A 15,134-nucleotide genomic window follows, 5' to 3' on the forward strand; every position below is an offset into this window, starting at 1 on the left:
TCTTCTCGCTTTGCCTTTCTTCGTGGAGAATTGGGAATAATTCATCCTTTTGGCATGGTTTGAGGGAGAGTTTTGCACCTCATGGTTTTATCAAGCAAAATATGACAATAAGAAAAATTGACAAAGAGAGCTTTGTTTTATACATATGGTATTTCATATGCATGCTAGCAATACTATGAAGATTTATTTATCTCTAGCATAGCTCGTATGTATTCTAGTCTTTTTATGAAGCTTAGATATTGCTTTTAAGGGATATGATGCATGACACTTAAATTTTATATTTGAATTAAAAAATTATGCAATATTGATGCTAGCATATGGTTTGATTTATAAATTCTTGTATATATGCTCTATTGATTTGTTATTCCTCAAATAGCTTTTAAATTGCTCATTGTGCAAGAGAATAAAAAATATGAGAGGAAAAAATGAATATTGAATCCTTGGACAGTCTTGACGACAATGATGTATTCGATGTGTGTGGAAAAAAATGGGTGCCGAATCCTTGGAAACAGTCTTGACGATAAGGACGTACCCGGAATAATTGAGAGAAAAATATGAGCAAAATGGCTCAAACAAAAAAGGTTAAAATTCTCTTGGTAATTATCTTAAGGCTAATTTGAGAAATAGTGATAAATGCAATAGGTATATATGTCTAGTATTTATTCTTCAATCTATGTGCCTGTAACAGCATTGCATTATAAATCGTTTCAAATCATGAATTTTGATTGTTGAGTTGATCTTAATTGCACAATCTTTGGTTCATGATTATACTGTAATACATGCTTGCTATATTATAGATGCGTTTATCTTCTTTTTATTGCAACATATGACTTGATATGCTATGTGTATGCTAAGCTCTTGAATATTAATGAACATAAATTCTATGCTTGATGAAATCATTGTCAAAAGGTCAAAAGGGGAGAAGAATTTTGGAAATTGAGCAGAGCATGTTTTTGGAAATTTCTTTCTTTTCAAAAGTGAAAGATGTTTCTTTTAAATGCTTTTTGGAGTTGCTTCATAAAAACAACAAATAATTTTGAAGTGTTTGCCAATGTATTCATCAAGGGGAAGATTGTAAGATCAAGAAGTGATCTATATGTCATGTTTTTGTGATGAACAAATTGGTGGTTTGCGAGTTAAATATTTTTGTGATATTTGACCGGGCGGTCAGACCGCAGGTATATGGGCAGTTAGACCTTTCAGATAACTGCGGTTAGACCACAGGTATCTAGGCGGTCAGACCAGCAGGTCAGCCCTGAAAGTTTCAGCTTTTGGTTTTCTTTTCGGTTTCGGATTTGTTCTTTGTGAATTCGACTTCTAGTTGGTTTCTATACATATGGGTACTATTGTTTTGCTAATCCTGAGTCAAGTTGGAGATAGCTTAGTCTTGGAATATAGTTTCTTTGTTTGATTCATGTGTAGGTGACTTGATGCCTTGGGAGAGTATTACCGTGATGGATCGGGAGTCAACTTGGAGATAAGGTGACATCCGGCGGTCAGAGATATCATGTGGGATACTTAGGCTAGAGTTCAATGCACGTAGTTGGTGAAGATTTCATATGGCATACGATGGAGATATTATGTGCGTATGGGATATGGAAGTTGAGTTCGGATTGAGTCCCGATTTGGGAAGATTTGATGTATTAGACATAGAGATATGGTTAGTTACGGATAAGGATAGGTTTCCCACGAGATTAGGAGTCATAATTCGTGCTAGATACGTGGGTCTTGCATACCCACGTCGAGGTTATAAATAGGTACCGAGGGATATGCCCCCAGTGAGCTTTTTTGTGCCGTTTGAGGGAAAGTTAGGGTTTCGACTCTATTTCGATATTAAATTAAAAGTTTTGGTTAGGAGTGCTTTCTATGCACTTTGTAAACATTGGTTAATCAATAAAAGTCGAGAGATTCAATATACATTTTGAAGCTTTGTCGATCGGCGTTTTTCCAGGATCCCGACGGTCTAACCGCAGGTAGGTTGGCGGTCTGACCGGCCACTCAACGTCGGTCTAACCGAGGTTATGCGAGCGGTCTGACCGGCCACATAATGGTGGTCTGACCGTGGTACATTCGCAGTGCGATCGAAGGTTTCGGTAAGGCTTCTGTGAAGGTAATATTTTATTTCCGCGAAAAGATTTGATTTTTGATCTACCTATCATTCACCTCCTCTCCTCTGATAGTTCTTTTACTCTGTTACGTTCCTGCTGTGCTTCCTTCTGCTACGGCACGACATCATCACTGTATGCTGCTGTGGAACGCTCATGCGGTCCATCATCTGTGAATGCTCTGGTCTAGAACCAGCACAGCGTTTCAATCCATTACGTATATTCAATCTTCATTTCGTATACATATCTAGATCTGATTCATATAAGATCTTTTTGTTACTGTACATATTAAATGTTCTAATTTAATTATAAAATAAATTAAATCTACATGTTGTTAGCTCTTTCGTGACTCATGATAGTGGAAATCGAAGAATATAAGTTTGCACTGTACCTCTACCCCGTAGCCACCATCTATTTAATTTTTTTTATATAGTATAACAGCTCATGTTAACAATCACAATCGCATCAGGGAGCTATTTGTTGTACTAATTCCAAATGTACCTTTCTTGGTTTCATTGAATTTGGGATATCCTTTATGAAACAAGAACAATTTCTTGCTGATATATTCTTCCCATTCTTCTGACAGGACCAGCTGAATACAATGCTCTTGGTAGTTATTGAACACAACTGGATGCCAATATTCAGCTGTAACATTTGAACTAGAACACTATTGATTTACATACCAAAGAAATATTACGTCTGCACATATATACTTGTAACCCTCTACACTGTCATTGCCTATACACATCTTGAGGTTGTGTGGTTACCTATTAACCCTACAGGGTTGGATCATCTTGGCTTCAGTATCTTGTCATCGGCAGTCCATTTTTCAGGCAAAAATGATATCCATCCCAAAGGTAACAATGCCGCCAAACATTGCAGCAAAATACCCAAAGAGAAGCTTGAGTAATCCCCACCAGACACCCCAATTAAACTGGACAATCCAACTCCAAAGACCCCGCTTAGTATTGCTGAAAACACCAGTCCAGATGTGAAGAAAGCAAAAAGAGAGCCTTCATAGCCAGGTGGGCATAGGCTTGACAACAGAACTGAGAATGGCAAGACCTTGAATTGAGCAATTGCTTCTGCCAGTGCTGAGAAACAAAACACATAGATCTCATTCGGTATCCCCAACATAAGGTTCACTTGTTTCACAAGGACCAAGTCTGATAGAACCGCCAAAGCATACATTGTCTGAACTCCAGCCACAAGCCGTCTCAAAGGGATCTTTTTGAGATAGTTATTGTAGAGGAGGGTTAGAGATAGAACCATCACCTGCCCAACAACTTTTGATAGGCCGATGATTGATGGATCAAGCTTCAGATACTGTGTTTGAAAACAAAACATTGTCCCAGAAAGAATAGGCACAACTGCAAACGATGTCATTATCCACATAAGCGGGTAAAAAATCTGCTCCTCGTTGATTGCCACCATCAAGTTTGAGAATTGCTTGCGAAGATTGTCTGATAGAGAGGTTCTGACATGGTGACTATTGAAGTTTCCACGAGAGCTTGGTAGCGTCTCTTTTGTATTCAACGAAAGTGCTAGTTGGAGGCCAAGGAGGAAGGAGAATGCCGTGAACATAGTCTTTGGTTCTTGTGTTCTCAACAGAACATAACCACCTGATAAATTTCCTAAGAGAGATCCAGCTGCCAGAGCTATGAATGCGTAAGACTGTAGTACACCAGCCTTCTGTGTCCTACTGAACTCCGTGACAACAGCATCACTTACAACTTCGGTGACAGATGCTCCAAGATTTCCAATGAGAATGCAAGCCATTTGAGTTGGAAATGTGTCCCCTGTAACTGGAATGATCGCAAGCGTTCCCCATGCAATAAGCTGTAGTAATGCTGAAAATAGCAAAAGGATTAGCATTAGTCAACTAAACATGAGCTTATTCAGGTATGATTAACAAATTCCAGATAGATAATCAATAGGCATGTAAAAATCCAATCAAATTTTCTGGCATCACAACATGACAGTTGGATTTTTTAAAAAAAAGGAAATTTAGAGATTGATTATTGCTAGATTAAAAGTTATTGGAGATGTTTGTTTCTTATGTAAACAAACTCTACAACGAACCTAGCATGCAATCAGCACTGCATAAGCAAAGAAAAACATAGGGCAATGGGTAAAACATTGTAAATAATACAAACAAATTGGCGTTGTTTTATTTCTTTTTCCCTCAAGTTAAAATTAGAAGATGCAATGCAAGAGCCTGTCCCAATCGTGGGCAAAGAGGAAATCTAGATGAACTACAGCCAAATGAGTTGGGTGGTCTTGAAGTGACAGCCAAGGTAAATCCAAGAAAGGCAGCTCTCTGAGATTAGTGGACAAGAAGGCCAGTTACTTTATGTTCACAGGAACAATAGAAGACTAGGTAATCTATGAGAATACCAACTTGGAAAAGCTCAGATTGTGTGATTTCTACCATCAGTAAACATGCATCGGGTTCCACAGAACAAGGATAAACTATTGGATTAACCAAGTTGGCAACGCTCAAAATGTGCGACTAGCAATAACAGAAAAGCACGCAGGAGTAAAGCACACGGCTCCATCCTCCAGAGGACTCTTTTCAAAACATGTGTTCTGAATCTCCAGATGACACTTTCCAAAACGTAAGTTTCACCAAAACAGGTGCAACGGCAAGCAAAGGCGCTGAGCATGATTCTATTACCATGTAAGCAAGCAAACCATGGTCTGTTTAGTGAATAATTATACTACAGTAGATGTTCCTTAAACAGTTCTAGCTGCAGTCACTGAAAACTGCTCTCCACTCGACCAGATAGCTAAAACCAGAAAAATAATCAAGAATTATGTTTTACTGATGAGACAGCGGCTGGGCTGCTGTTGCTGCAGTGCTTCCAATTTTCAGAAAGAGACGTGAGATCATTGTCACCATCAACATGTACACGCTGGCGCAATTTTCCCCCACACTATTTGGTTCTTCTATTCCACTTCATTCTTATTATCTCAGAATAATGGAAAGAGAACATCGAATTATGACGTATCAAGATCGCGAAAGGCAGACAGAAACTCTTGTTCTAGGTGTAGTTCTTTTAGCAGGTTTTGTCGTTGAATCAGAAATTTTGGGCAAATAAATTCTAAGGACATTTGTCACCATTGTTTCTCAATTCATTAATGCCCCCTCAATTTCATAACGTAAAATGTTTGACTTTTTACTTGTAATATTTGATCATTTGTCTTATGCAAAAAATTACGAAAATATTATTTATTTTGCTTATGATTTTATTATCAAAAGGACTTTAAGTATGATATGTCATTTTTTCTATTTGTACTAAATTTTTAAATAAGACGAATAGTCAAAAGTTACAACTGAACAAAAAGTTAAACATCTTATATTATAATTATAAAACGAAGAGAGTAACTTATTACAGAATTAGGAGACCTCATCATTCGCTAAACCATAATAAACAAAGGAAATGACAAGAAAAGAAAGGAGATGACAGAATTGTAGAATTGATGAATGAATGAAAAATGGGATGGATGGATTAGTGGTGAATTACCTCCGATGGAGATGTAGGGGAGGCGGTGCGCGCGGCTGATGTAGACGGCGTCGGAGAGGACGCCGAAGAGAGGCTTGGCGACGAGCGGGAGGTTGCCCGCGTTCTGCACGAGCTGGAGCGCGGCGGGGCTGAGGCCGAGCCCCCGCGTGAGGTGGAAGTTGAGCGCCAGCCACGGGAAGCAGCGGAACCCCTGCACCCAGTAGCCGAGGCCGCACACCCACCACACCCGCCGCATCTCCCGCAGCGACCCCAGCCTCTCCGCCGTCGTTCGCGCCGGCAGCGGCGGAGGCGGAGGCGGGATCCCACTCGCCTGCAGCCTCCCGCCCGCCGGGGGCGCCGCCGCCGCGGAGTTCTTGAACCTGGCCAGCCGCCACCGCCGCCTCTGCTCCGTCGGCTTCGTCGTCGCCATCGTCCTCCCCGGTGAGCCGATGCGCATCGTCACCGTCCCTCCACGCGCATTCCTGGCCGGCGGCCGGTGAGGCCCCGCCGCGCACGGGCCCCCCGGCGACGGCGGCGACACGCAGAGCATCTGGGGTTTCCTTTGCTCCTTCCCCCGGTTTCCGAGACACCAGCCGAGTGCGGTGGCACGGCGGACGAGGAGGAGGAGGAGCAGGGTGGAGAATGCGGAGAGGCGGGAAGCGCGGAGGAGGAAGGAGAGAAGAAAGAAAGGGAGGGAGAGGCGTCGCGGCGGGAGACGAGGAGAGCGTTCTGGAAGAACGAGAGAGAGAGAGAGAGCCCGCGCCGCTTCGATTCGGCGGTTTCTGGGTGGTGACCCCACCGCACCATGCCATGCTGGGTTGCAGGTGGGTCCCACTTCGTCAGCTTGTGGGGCCCGGGCCACGGGGGTTGGGGGGAGGGGGCTTCTCCTCCACCGTTCACTTGGGTGGGAATGTGGGATGCTTGTCGTGATTGCGCTGCTGAAATCAAACCAGTAGCTGCAGTGCTGCCAGATGGCGAGTGATGCCATATTTGGATGTTTCTTTTACATTTTTTGTTTCTTTGTGACTATATTTCAATTACAATTTTCTATCAATAAATAAGTAAATAACTTTTATATTAAAGTACTCATCTATTTATATTTTCACAGTGTTTTCAAAAATATTTTAACAATTATTAATAGTTAAAATTTTAAAAGTATGAATATACTCTTGTCCAAAACGATAATTATTATGGAAACAGAGGGAGTATTCAAGTACTCTAATGTGCACTAATAAATTGATCCCTTTATTTTTTATTTGATTCAAAAACTTTTAGGCATACGGTTGCTCATTTGTCTTATTAAAATAATTATATAATTATTATTTTTGATATTTTACTTATTACTAAATAAATTTTAAGAACGACTTTAATTTTGTATACTTATATAAATTTTCTGAATAAAATAAATATATATAGATTCAAAAGTCAATAATATTAAATTAAAAATACCCCGAGGAAGCAATGGCTTCGTTTTTGAATTACTAGGTTTTATCCAACACGCTCTACAGATTAAGTTCCGAGGTTCCGAGTAGCGGAGGGGACGAAGGGCGCAGTAAGAATGGCTTTAGGAGATGCCTGAGAATATTTTTTCTACTACGTATCTATGAATGAATTTTGGTGCGATGTGATTCATAAAAAAAAATGCTGTGATTTGTGAGCATTTCAGTTTCCTTTTATTTTCGATTCAATGCATCAACGAGTAAAAATCAATTTTGGATTTAATGCTTCTAGCCTTCTACGATTTGGTGCGTTTAGATTGTTATAGCATGTCAATAAAATACTACTATATCAGTTACTCTAATACTTTAGAATAGTTTTGAAGGTAAAAATGCTACATGCTTGGTTCATAGTACTATAGGCACTTGTTCGTTTTAGGAGGTTGTCAGTGCTAACTAGGGCCACGTTCGCCCCGGCCGTAATTTAACTTATTCGTCGTTTTTCGCTCGTACCCTTTCGAACTGCTAAACTGTATATTTTTTATAAAAGTTTCCTATAGAAAAGTTGTTTTCAAAATCATATTAATCTATTTTCTAAAATAATTAATAATTAATTAATCATATACCATAATCTATTACTACGTTTTCCATGCCAGATAAGTCTTATCAACCCCTTACCGAACACGGCCTAGGCCGGTTATATAATTTTGATGACAATAGAACAACTCGGTACCAAACACCAATTAGATTAATATTCTTTACTTGTAATATATATCGTATAATTATTTATCCTCTAAAATGACACAAATAAGCATTATTAACATCATAAATCAATTATTAATTCTTAAGAGTTAATTTATAATATAGTCTTAGTTTTAAGGCAAAATTTGCTAGAGGGTATCGAAAAAACGTGTAATTAGCCGGTGGACACTGGAAGATCATGATTTTGCTGTAGGGCACCACAAAAATATGGTAATTAGTTGGTAGATACTTCAGCCATTATTTTATTAATTTTAGAGATAAAAATTTTAAAAATAGCGAGATTGCTCTCGGTGGTCGGTTCACCGTCATCCTCGCCGCAGCTAGGTTGCTACTACCGCCGTTTGCTCATTCGACCTGTAGGCTAGGGTCCGAGTGTGGTGCGGCGCCGAGACCGACTGGGTCTGGTTCGACCGGACCCAGTCGGCATAACGGGTTGGCCACCGAGGGCAATCTTGTCATTTTTACTCAGAAATTAATAAAATAATGGACGAAGTGTCTACCAGCTAATTACCATATTTTTGTGGTGCCCTACAGCAAATTCGTAATCTAACGGTGTCCACTGGCTAATTACACGTTTTTTCGATACCCTGTAGCAAATTATGCCTAGTTTTAAATATTGATCAATTAGCGATTTACTCTAAATTAGCGATTTAAAAGACAATGTTGGAAAAAGATTACCTTAAAATCAACTCTAAATTAAGTTTAAAAATTTAAATTTTGGCTACAAAGAAGCCAATAAGTAAATGATAGAGTTACTATTTACTAACCTTAACCAGTAGATAATTATCATGTAAATTGTTTCCAAGTTAATTAATCATCTATTTGTTGATGTCAAAATGTGTACGTTAACATGTCATACACGAAGGTCTGGGAGTCAATCTCTGACAACTCCAGTGCAAAACCTAAATTCTTAGAAGGTGCGCGGACGTGCGGATCAGTTTGATCCTGCAACTGACAAGATAAATAGTAAAGCAAGTCGATCGGCTATCGAACCGATAGGTAACTAAAGATCTAGCCGATCGGATATTGATGTTGTAGCGTTTAGCCGACAGGATGAACGATTGGTTGTAAAAAGCTTGGATCGACTAGAAACTTGATAGATAAGGACTTGAATTAAATATCAAACCAACGTAATACGCCAAGTTACTTATTAACCTTACTCGATTGGACGGGCCACTATTACCAAATCGAACCAAACATACATAGATCGGACTTAACCAAGACAGTATGCAGTCGAGCACGATATAATTATAGGAAACATGAAGATCGATAAGGCTAATAAATAAACCGACGAATTACCTGGAATAAACAATGAATCATGTATTGCGATCGGCTAAAACCAACTTGCATGTAATTCTCATAAACCGATGCAACATAAATAATTGCCGATCTAATTAAATCAAGCCGATTGGTGTAATAATAACACAGTAAGACGATCGACTACTCTATTGATATAAATATGATAAGCATGAAGATCGGCAAGAATCATCAGCTATAAACGACAGACAATCAATCGAGATCTATAAAATACCTAACTTAGCTTATTAGGAACAATCGTAGAAGATCGGACCCAGCCGAGACAGTTCAAGATTACGCCTAGCAATGTCAAGCTAGATACTAAACATATCTAGATCACTATCAAGCCAATGAGCCGATGACTGATAACTTATCGACTGGTACTCCGATAAAACGATGAGCAAAATACATCAAATATAAACCATCGGACAAACACAATCTACTATATCAGACCTAATCGAGACAGTACTAGATTGAATATGTCAAATATCAAATATCAAACCAATGTAAATCGGCCAAAGTGGTCGACCAGATCAACTCAAAACACGAAAGTGATCTAAGCTGAAACTGATACAATAACTAGCAATCGCGCAACCAAATTAGAAGATCGGATCAAACCGAGACAGTCCTAATCTAGCCGTGCGATTACCGTGGCCCGGTGGAACATAGGACTTATCCCTCCGCCGGAGATTGAAGCGATGCAACCCCGCGCCAGGTGCCAAGTTCCGCCGGAGTTAAAACCTCAGAAGATTTTGACGATGCACCGAAAGTAGTTGATCTAATTGATGTGTAGATGGTTTATAATGACCCTGGGCATACATATTTATACTCTCGGGTGGATGCTAGTCCATGTCGGACATGACCCCTAATAGATAAAAATAAATAACAAACTCTATCTCTAACACGACACGGTTTGTAATAGATAAAGGAAAACAAATAAGTCCTAATCGGACTCTAACTCCTTAGAGATAAAATAAACATCCTAACTAACTCTAACTAATAGATAAATTTACAACATCACGCCTTAGTCTTCACGATTCTTTCTTGAATTTGGTCTCTTCCGGATAAAATATCTATTAGCGATCGTACCTTTACTTGTCCGAATCCAATACGAAAATTTACTAAATTTTAGTTTTAACAATATTTTAGAAAGAATAAATAAAAAAAATTAAACCAAGTGGTATATAAATATAAATTTGTTGGCCCTTTCCTACGTGGCCCTAGTGGTTGCCCCTCCTGCCTAGGCCCTCAGTCGGCCCGGGTGCTTAGAGGGTGGATTCACGCATGTTGCATGTGCATGCTTCTCAATTTATTGAATCAAAAGGAATAAATCCTATAAAATTTCTATGGAATTTTTTTTCCAATAAAAGTGTTGGAGAAAATTTAGCAAGAGGTAAAACCTCATGGAAAAAATCCTTTGTGTCTTTATCTCTCCTCAAATTCCTGTGTTTTTTCCGTGGTCCAATCAAACGGTCATTCCTACTTTTTCCTGTGTTTTGTAATCCTCTGTTTTACACTTACTTTCTGTCAAGATCCTATATTTTTTCTATTCCTCTATTTTTTCATTACTATGATTCAAAGGGGCCCTAAAGGTGGTAAACTTTTGGGTTTTGTTAAAAAGTGAAGCAGTATATTTACAAACAAAAAATGATTTGTGAATAAAAGGTTAATGTTGAAAAATAAATTGCGATAGAAAAACATAAAAATCAAATCTAAATTTAAGGTTGAAGATTCAAATTTTGGCCTATAAACATAAACAGAAAGCGAAAAGATAAAGCTAAAACATAATTTTTATATTTATAAGAAATTATTATACAAAATTATAATCAAAATTTTATGTTTAAAATAAATAATACTTAATTACTCCTACGCGTAGCTCATCTCGTTTTTTTATCCATTCTCCCTTTTTCTTTTCCGTCTTTTCAAACTCACCCGAAGTTACACGTAATGAAATTGCACGGTCGGTTTCGTAAGTGGTTGTCAAATTTTGAGGGGTTAACTAGAACCGTTGTTTCGTCCCCAAGCACTGGGGTAGGGGGGTAGACTGTCAACTGGAACAAGGTTGTTTATTTTCCACTGGGTTTGGCCCGTTGGCATGCCTTTCGTGCGCTAGCGAACGTGAGACGCTGGGGAGGGAGGGGAGGGGAGGGGCCATGGGATGGGATCATGTGGGTCATGGGCCTGCCAGAAGAATCCACCCTTTTTGTCCGGAAGCTCACTGGCTGCGCCCATCCGTCCATGTGTCCATCCGTCATTAATCACAACATACTCTGTGAATTAATTATTCATATATTTTTCGGACAAATATTTTTGCAGAGAAAATACAGCAGTGGGAATTGGCATGCTGCAAGTGCATACAAAAATTTTAAGAGCTTTTTTTTTAAGTTAGTATGCTTTAGCGTAAAAGTTTGATACCTACCGGTAATATCTCGAGCTAATAAATTTTTGGTAAAATTTTGATATTTTTAGATACTTTTTAATGAACCGTAAAACTTGTCAAAACTTCAAAGTACATATGGGATGGGAAGATACGTTATTTAGTTACAGAAAGCTTGTCATTAAGATGACTATTGACTAGGCATCGCAACAGAGTTGCTTTATGAATAAGTGGAAACAAGGTTATTCTTTCTTATGCAACATTGGACAAATCTAGGGGCCTATATACCAAATGATCATCCCTATAAACACATATAAATTTCACCCTAACAACTTATCGAAAATAATGAAGTAGCATATGTCAAGGGCGATCATAATACAAGACACAAGCCATCGTTTATATATTCCCCACGTCATAAAAAAACTAGCACTAGACAATATTGCTAATGTATATTTGAATTTACTAGTATTTCTCTTCTATTTTGTCCTGGAAGTTTGTGTACTAATGGTTTTTTTTAACTTCTTCTTTTACTCACTTCACATTAGATTTTATTGTGTAACAACCCATTTAATTCTATAGAAACCATCATAATGATTGTGTTGTGAATACTCTCAGAGAATGTGTGAGATTGATAAAGTCACCACTCACATCTTGCTATCAACACTAGGGTTGGCAATTTGCCCATTGGGGCTGGTGTTGGGTGTGGTTTTTTACCCACGGGAGAGCAGGATAGGGGCGTCCAATTTTGAGGGTGGGAGCAGGGTGGTATGTTACCTACAGGCCTAGGTATATATTAATCCTAACATTTTAAGCCCACCAGGCTGAACAACCCAAGATATGTAGGCCACATATAAAGGAACCCTAATTTCTCATCCCTCGTCTAGTTGCACTCAATCTCTCATAGCCTCATTGCTATAGTAACCGCTCTTCTATCTCCACGGACACCAAGCTCTTCTGTTGCCATGGCCATTCTCCACGCCTCTAGCTGATGGCTACCTGTGTGTGACACTAATTTTCACCTTGTTATTAAAACCTATCTTATTGAAAAACCTTATTTCTAGAACTTTGATTATTTGTTTGTAATTAGGTTTAAGTACAAAAAGGGTTTCATTTTCCCTCGCCAAACACCTCTAAACCCTCCATCCAAGATATATTCCCTTGTTCATGAATCCAGTATTACAAACTCACTTTCCCCAACCTCTCTTGATTTCCCACTCAAGAATTTCCGCCAAAGATGATCATCGAAGAGCTAGTTATGTCTTGTCAAAAACCTGCGAATCAAACCTTATCTACTTCTACAAGTATCCATTTCCAAAAATTTAGAAAAATGAGAAGAGTTACAAATTTATTGGGCCCTTTTCTCGCATTTTACTCTCAAAACCGAGTTTCCCTTGCACCCAGTCACATTCAGTAATATCCCAAGTTTTTTCCTAAGACAAGAAATCGTAACTCTAAAAGGAATTAAAAGATATCATGAGTCTAGCCAATAGTTAATTAAGTAGAAGAAATTATTTACTTAATTCGACACAAAGGTTGTGAATGCCTGCTTTCGTGTTCGCCATGTCAAAATCATTTAACCGGATGTATAGGTGAGATCTCAAAAAAATCAGCTTAAAATTTCAACGATTAAAAGTCGTTCGAAGTTCTTTTTCTTTTTCGTATTCAGCTGTAGGTTCTCCCCTTTCGTGTGCCACTACTAGAAAACTCATTTTCGGCATCGTAGGGGTTTGATTTTTACAGGCGAACATGTTATTCGAAGTTAAAACACCGCCGACAAAAATGGTACCCGACCTACAGGTGGCGGTCCGCCTGATAAGATGGATCTTTACAGGCAGGCCATGTAAGCGTCGCCTGCGAAGAACGATCTTCGCAGGCGGCAGGCGTCGTGCACCTGATAAAATCCATTTTCGCAGGCACCTCTAGTTTGGGCCGCCTGCAAAGATGCCCCTGTTTATGTTGGTCTTACTATTTTTTATCATATTGTAAATTGACAAAAAAATTAACTCAACATTATGCATATTTGTTTTTACTATTTTTTATGTGCAATTACCATTTGTAGGTTACAGTGTATAATTTTTTACATGTTAAAGGTTTTTTAAAAAGAGGTTTCAAAATTTAGTACCAAATTTTTATGTGAACCTACCATTGAATGGAATTTTTTTTTAAAATTAAAATTAATAATATTAAGGTTTCTATATTTGTACGTAAAATTAATTTTCTATTACAACTGCTGTATGCATTTACAAATTACAAAAATGAACTAAAAATTTTTACTCAACATTTTGCATATTAATTTTTACTATTTTTTAGGCGCAATTACCATTTATAGGGTACAATGTACAGTTTTTTATATGTTAAAGCTTTTTTAAAAAGAGGTTTTAAAATTTAGTACCAAATTTTTATGTGAACCTACCATTGTATGGAATTTTTTTTAAAAAATTAAAAGTAATAATATTGAGGTTTCTATATTTGTACATAAAATTAATATTTTTATTACAACTACCGTATAAATTTACAAGTTACAAAAATAAACTAAAAAAATTTCAAAATAAATACATTCACATCTGTAAAAATTTTTACAGGCGGACGGGCCGTTTGCGAACATAGTTATGCCGTGTAGGGGTTACATTTTCGCAGGCGGGCAGACCGCCTGCGAAGATCGTGAAAATAGTTTTCGCGGGCAGGCGGACGCCTACGAAGATGAACTTAGCAGGTGGACCCTCCCGCATGCGAAAACCTTTTCCCTATATAAGCGCCGCCCCCTGCCCTAAAATTTTCAAGTCCGAGCGCAAACCCTACATTTTTAGCATCGTGACGCTGCCAAATTTTTTCGCCGCCGCCCGCCTACGCCATCGCCCTCCGGCCTCCGCCGTCGCGCTTCGACGTCCGGCTGCCGCCACCGGCCCATCCGCCGGTAAGTGTCAGCCGGACGGCCCGGCCCCCTAGCCGGACAGTCTAGTTAGGTTTCTTTTCCAACGGCTAAGTGGCGTCTGCCAGCTTATAAAAGGGGCTCTTGAGATCTAGCCGTTGGTGAGGCTTTTTGTTCGAGTTTTCTTGTTGCTAGGGCAAGTTTAGCACCTCTCAAGCCTCCCCACTAACCCAATACACCTCCTAGAGAGATTAATTGTTGGATCATGTCTTAGAGAGAGTGTTAAGGTTAGTGAGTGATAGAGTGTTCATTCTCGGGCGTTGATGGATGCATGTGGAGTCAAGGTGGCCTATTACTCTTGGAGATAGATCTCCTAGATGGATAGGCGTCGCCCACGAGCCTCCGATTTGTGTGGATCGTCCGGGAGCAAGTTGTGAAGGTTGGTGCCTAACCTCCGTAAGAAAATAGGTAAGATTGATAGTGGATTCTTGTGCTTTCTCATAGAAGGCTGCAGGGTAGAGCGAATTGCAATCTAGGGCTGGGCAAGCTGCCTTGATCTTGACCTTGGTGGTCGATCGAAGGGGTTGCTAGTCCCTAGGTGTCAATTCAGAGACCCGTGTTGGCCTTGTGGGAGGAAGCCAAGAGAGGGAAAGGATCGAGAGAGATCCTGCTCGCAGGAGCGCCTCAACAGAGAGTAGGATCGAAAGATCTGAACTTCGGGATAAATCTCTCGTGTCTTTGTTCTTGTGATTTCGTGTTCTGTTTGTTCCTGCGATCTTCGTG

General features: G+C 39.3%; 1 protein-coding gene across 1 annotated transcript; it reads right to left on the reverse strand.

Annotated features, from left to right (window-relative positions):
• Positions 1-2,663: 2,663 nt before the first annotated feature.
• Positions 2,664-6,259, reverse strand: LOC102710265 (probable folate-biopterin transporter 8, chloroplastic). Its single transcript, XM_006664769.3, has 2 exons — positions 5,633-6,259; positions 2,664-3,955 (listed from the first exon to the last, which is right to left on the reverse strand). The coding sequence occupies exons 1-2, from the start codon at positions 6,159-6,161 to the stop codon at positions 2,895-2,897; spliced, it is 1,590 nt and encodes a 529-aa protein (XP_006664832.2). The 5' UTR covers positions 6,162-6,259; the 3' UTR covers positions 2,664-2,894.
• Positions 6,260-15,134: the final 8,875 nt, after the last annotated feature.

Source organism: Oryza brachyantha, chromosome 7 (genome assembly GCF_000231095.2).
Source record: "Oryza brachyantha chromosome 7, ObraRS2, whole genome shotgun sequence".
NCBI lineage: Eukaryota > Viridiplantae > Streptophyta > Magnoliopsida > Poales > Poaceae > Oryza > Oryza brachyantha.

Bases quoted from the DNA above. Each gene is read 5' to 3' on its own strand.
- LOC102710265 (XM_006664769.3), bottom strand. From the start codon at position 6,161: ATGCTCTGCGTGTCGCCGCCGTCGCCGGGGGGCCCGTGCGCGGCGGGG. The intron at 3,956-5,632 runs GTAATTCACCAC...TGCTATTTTCAG, and splicing joins CCCCTACATCTCCATCGGAG to CATTACTACAGCTTATTGCA.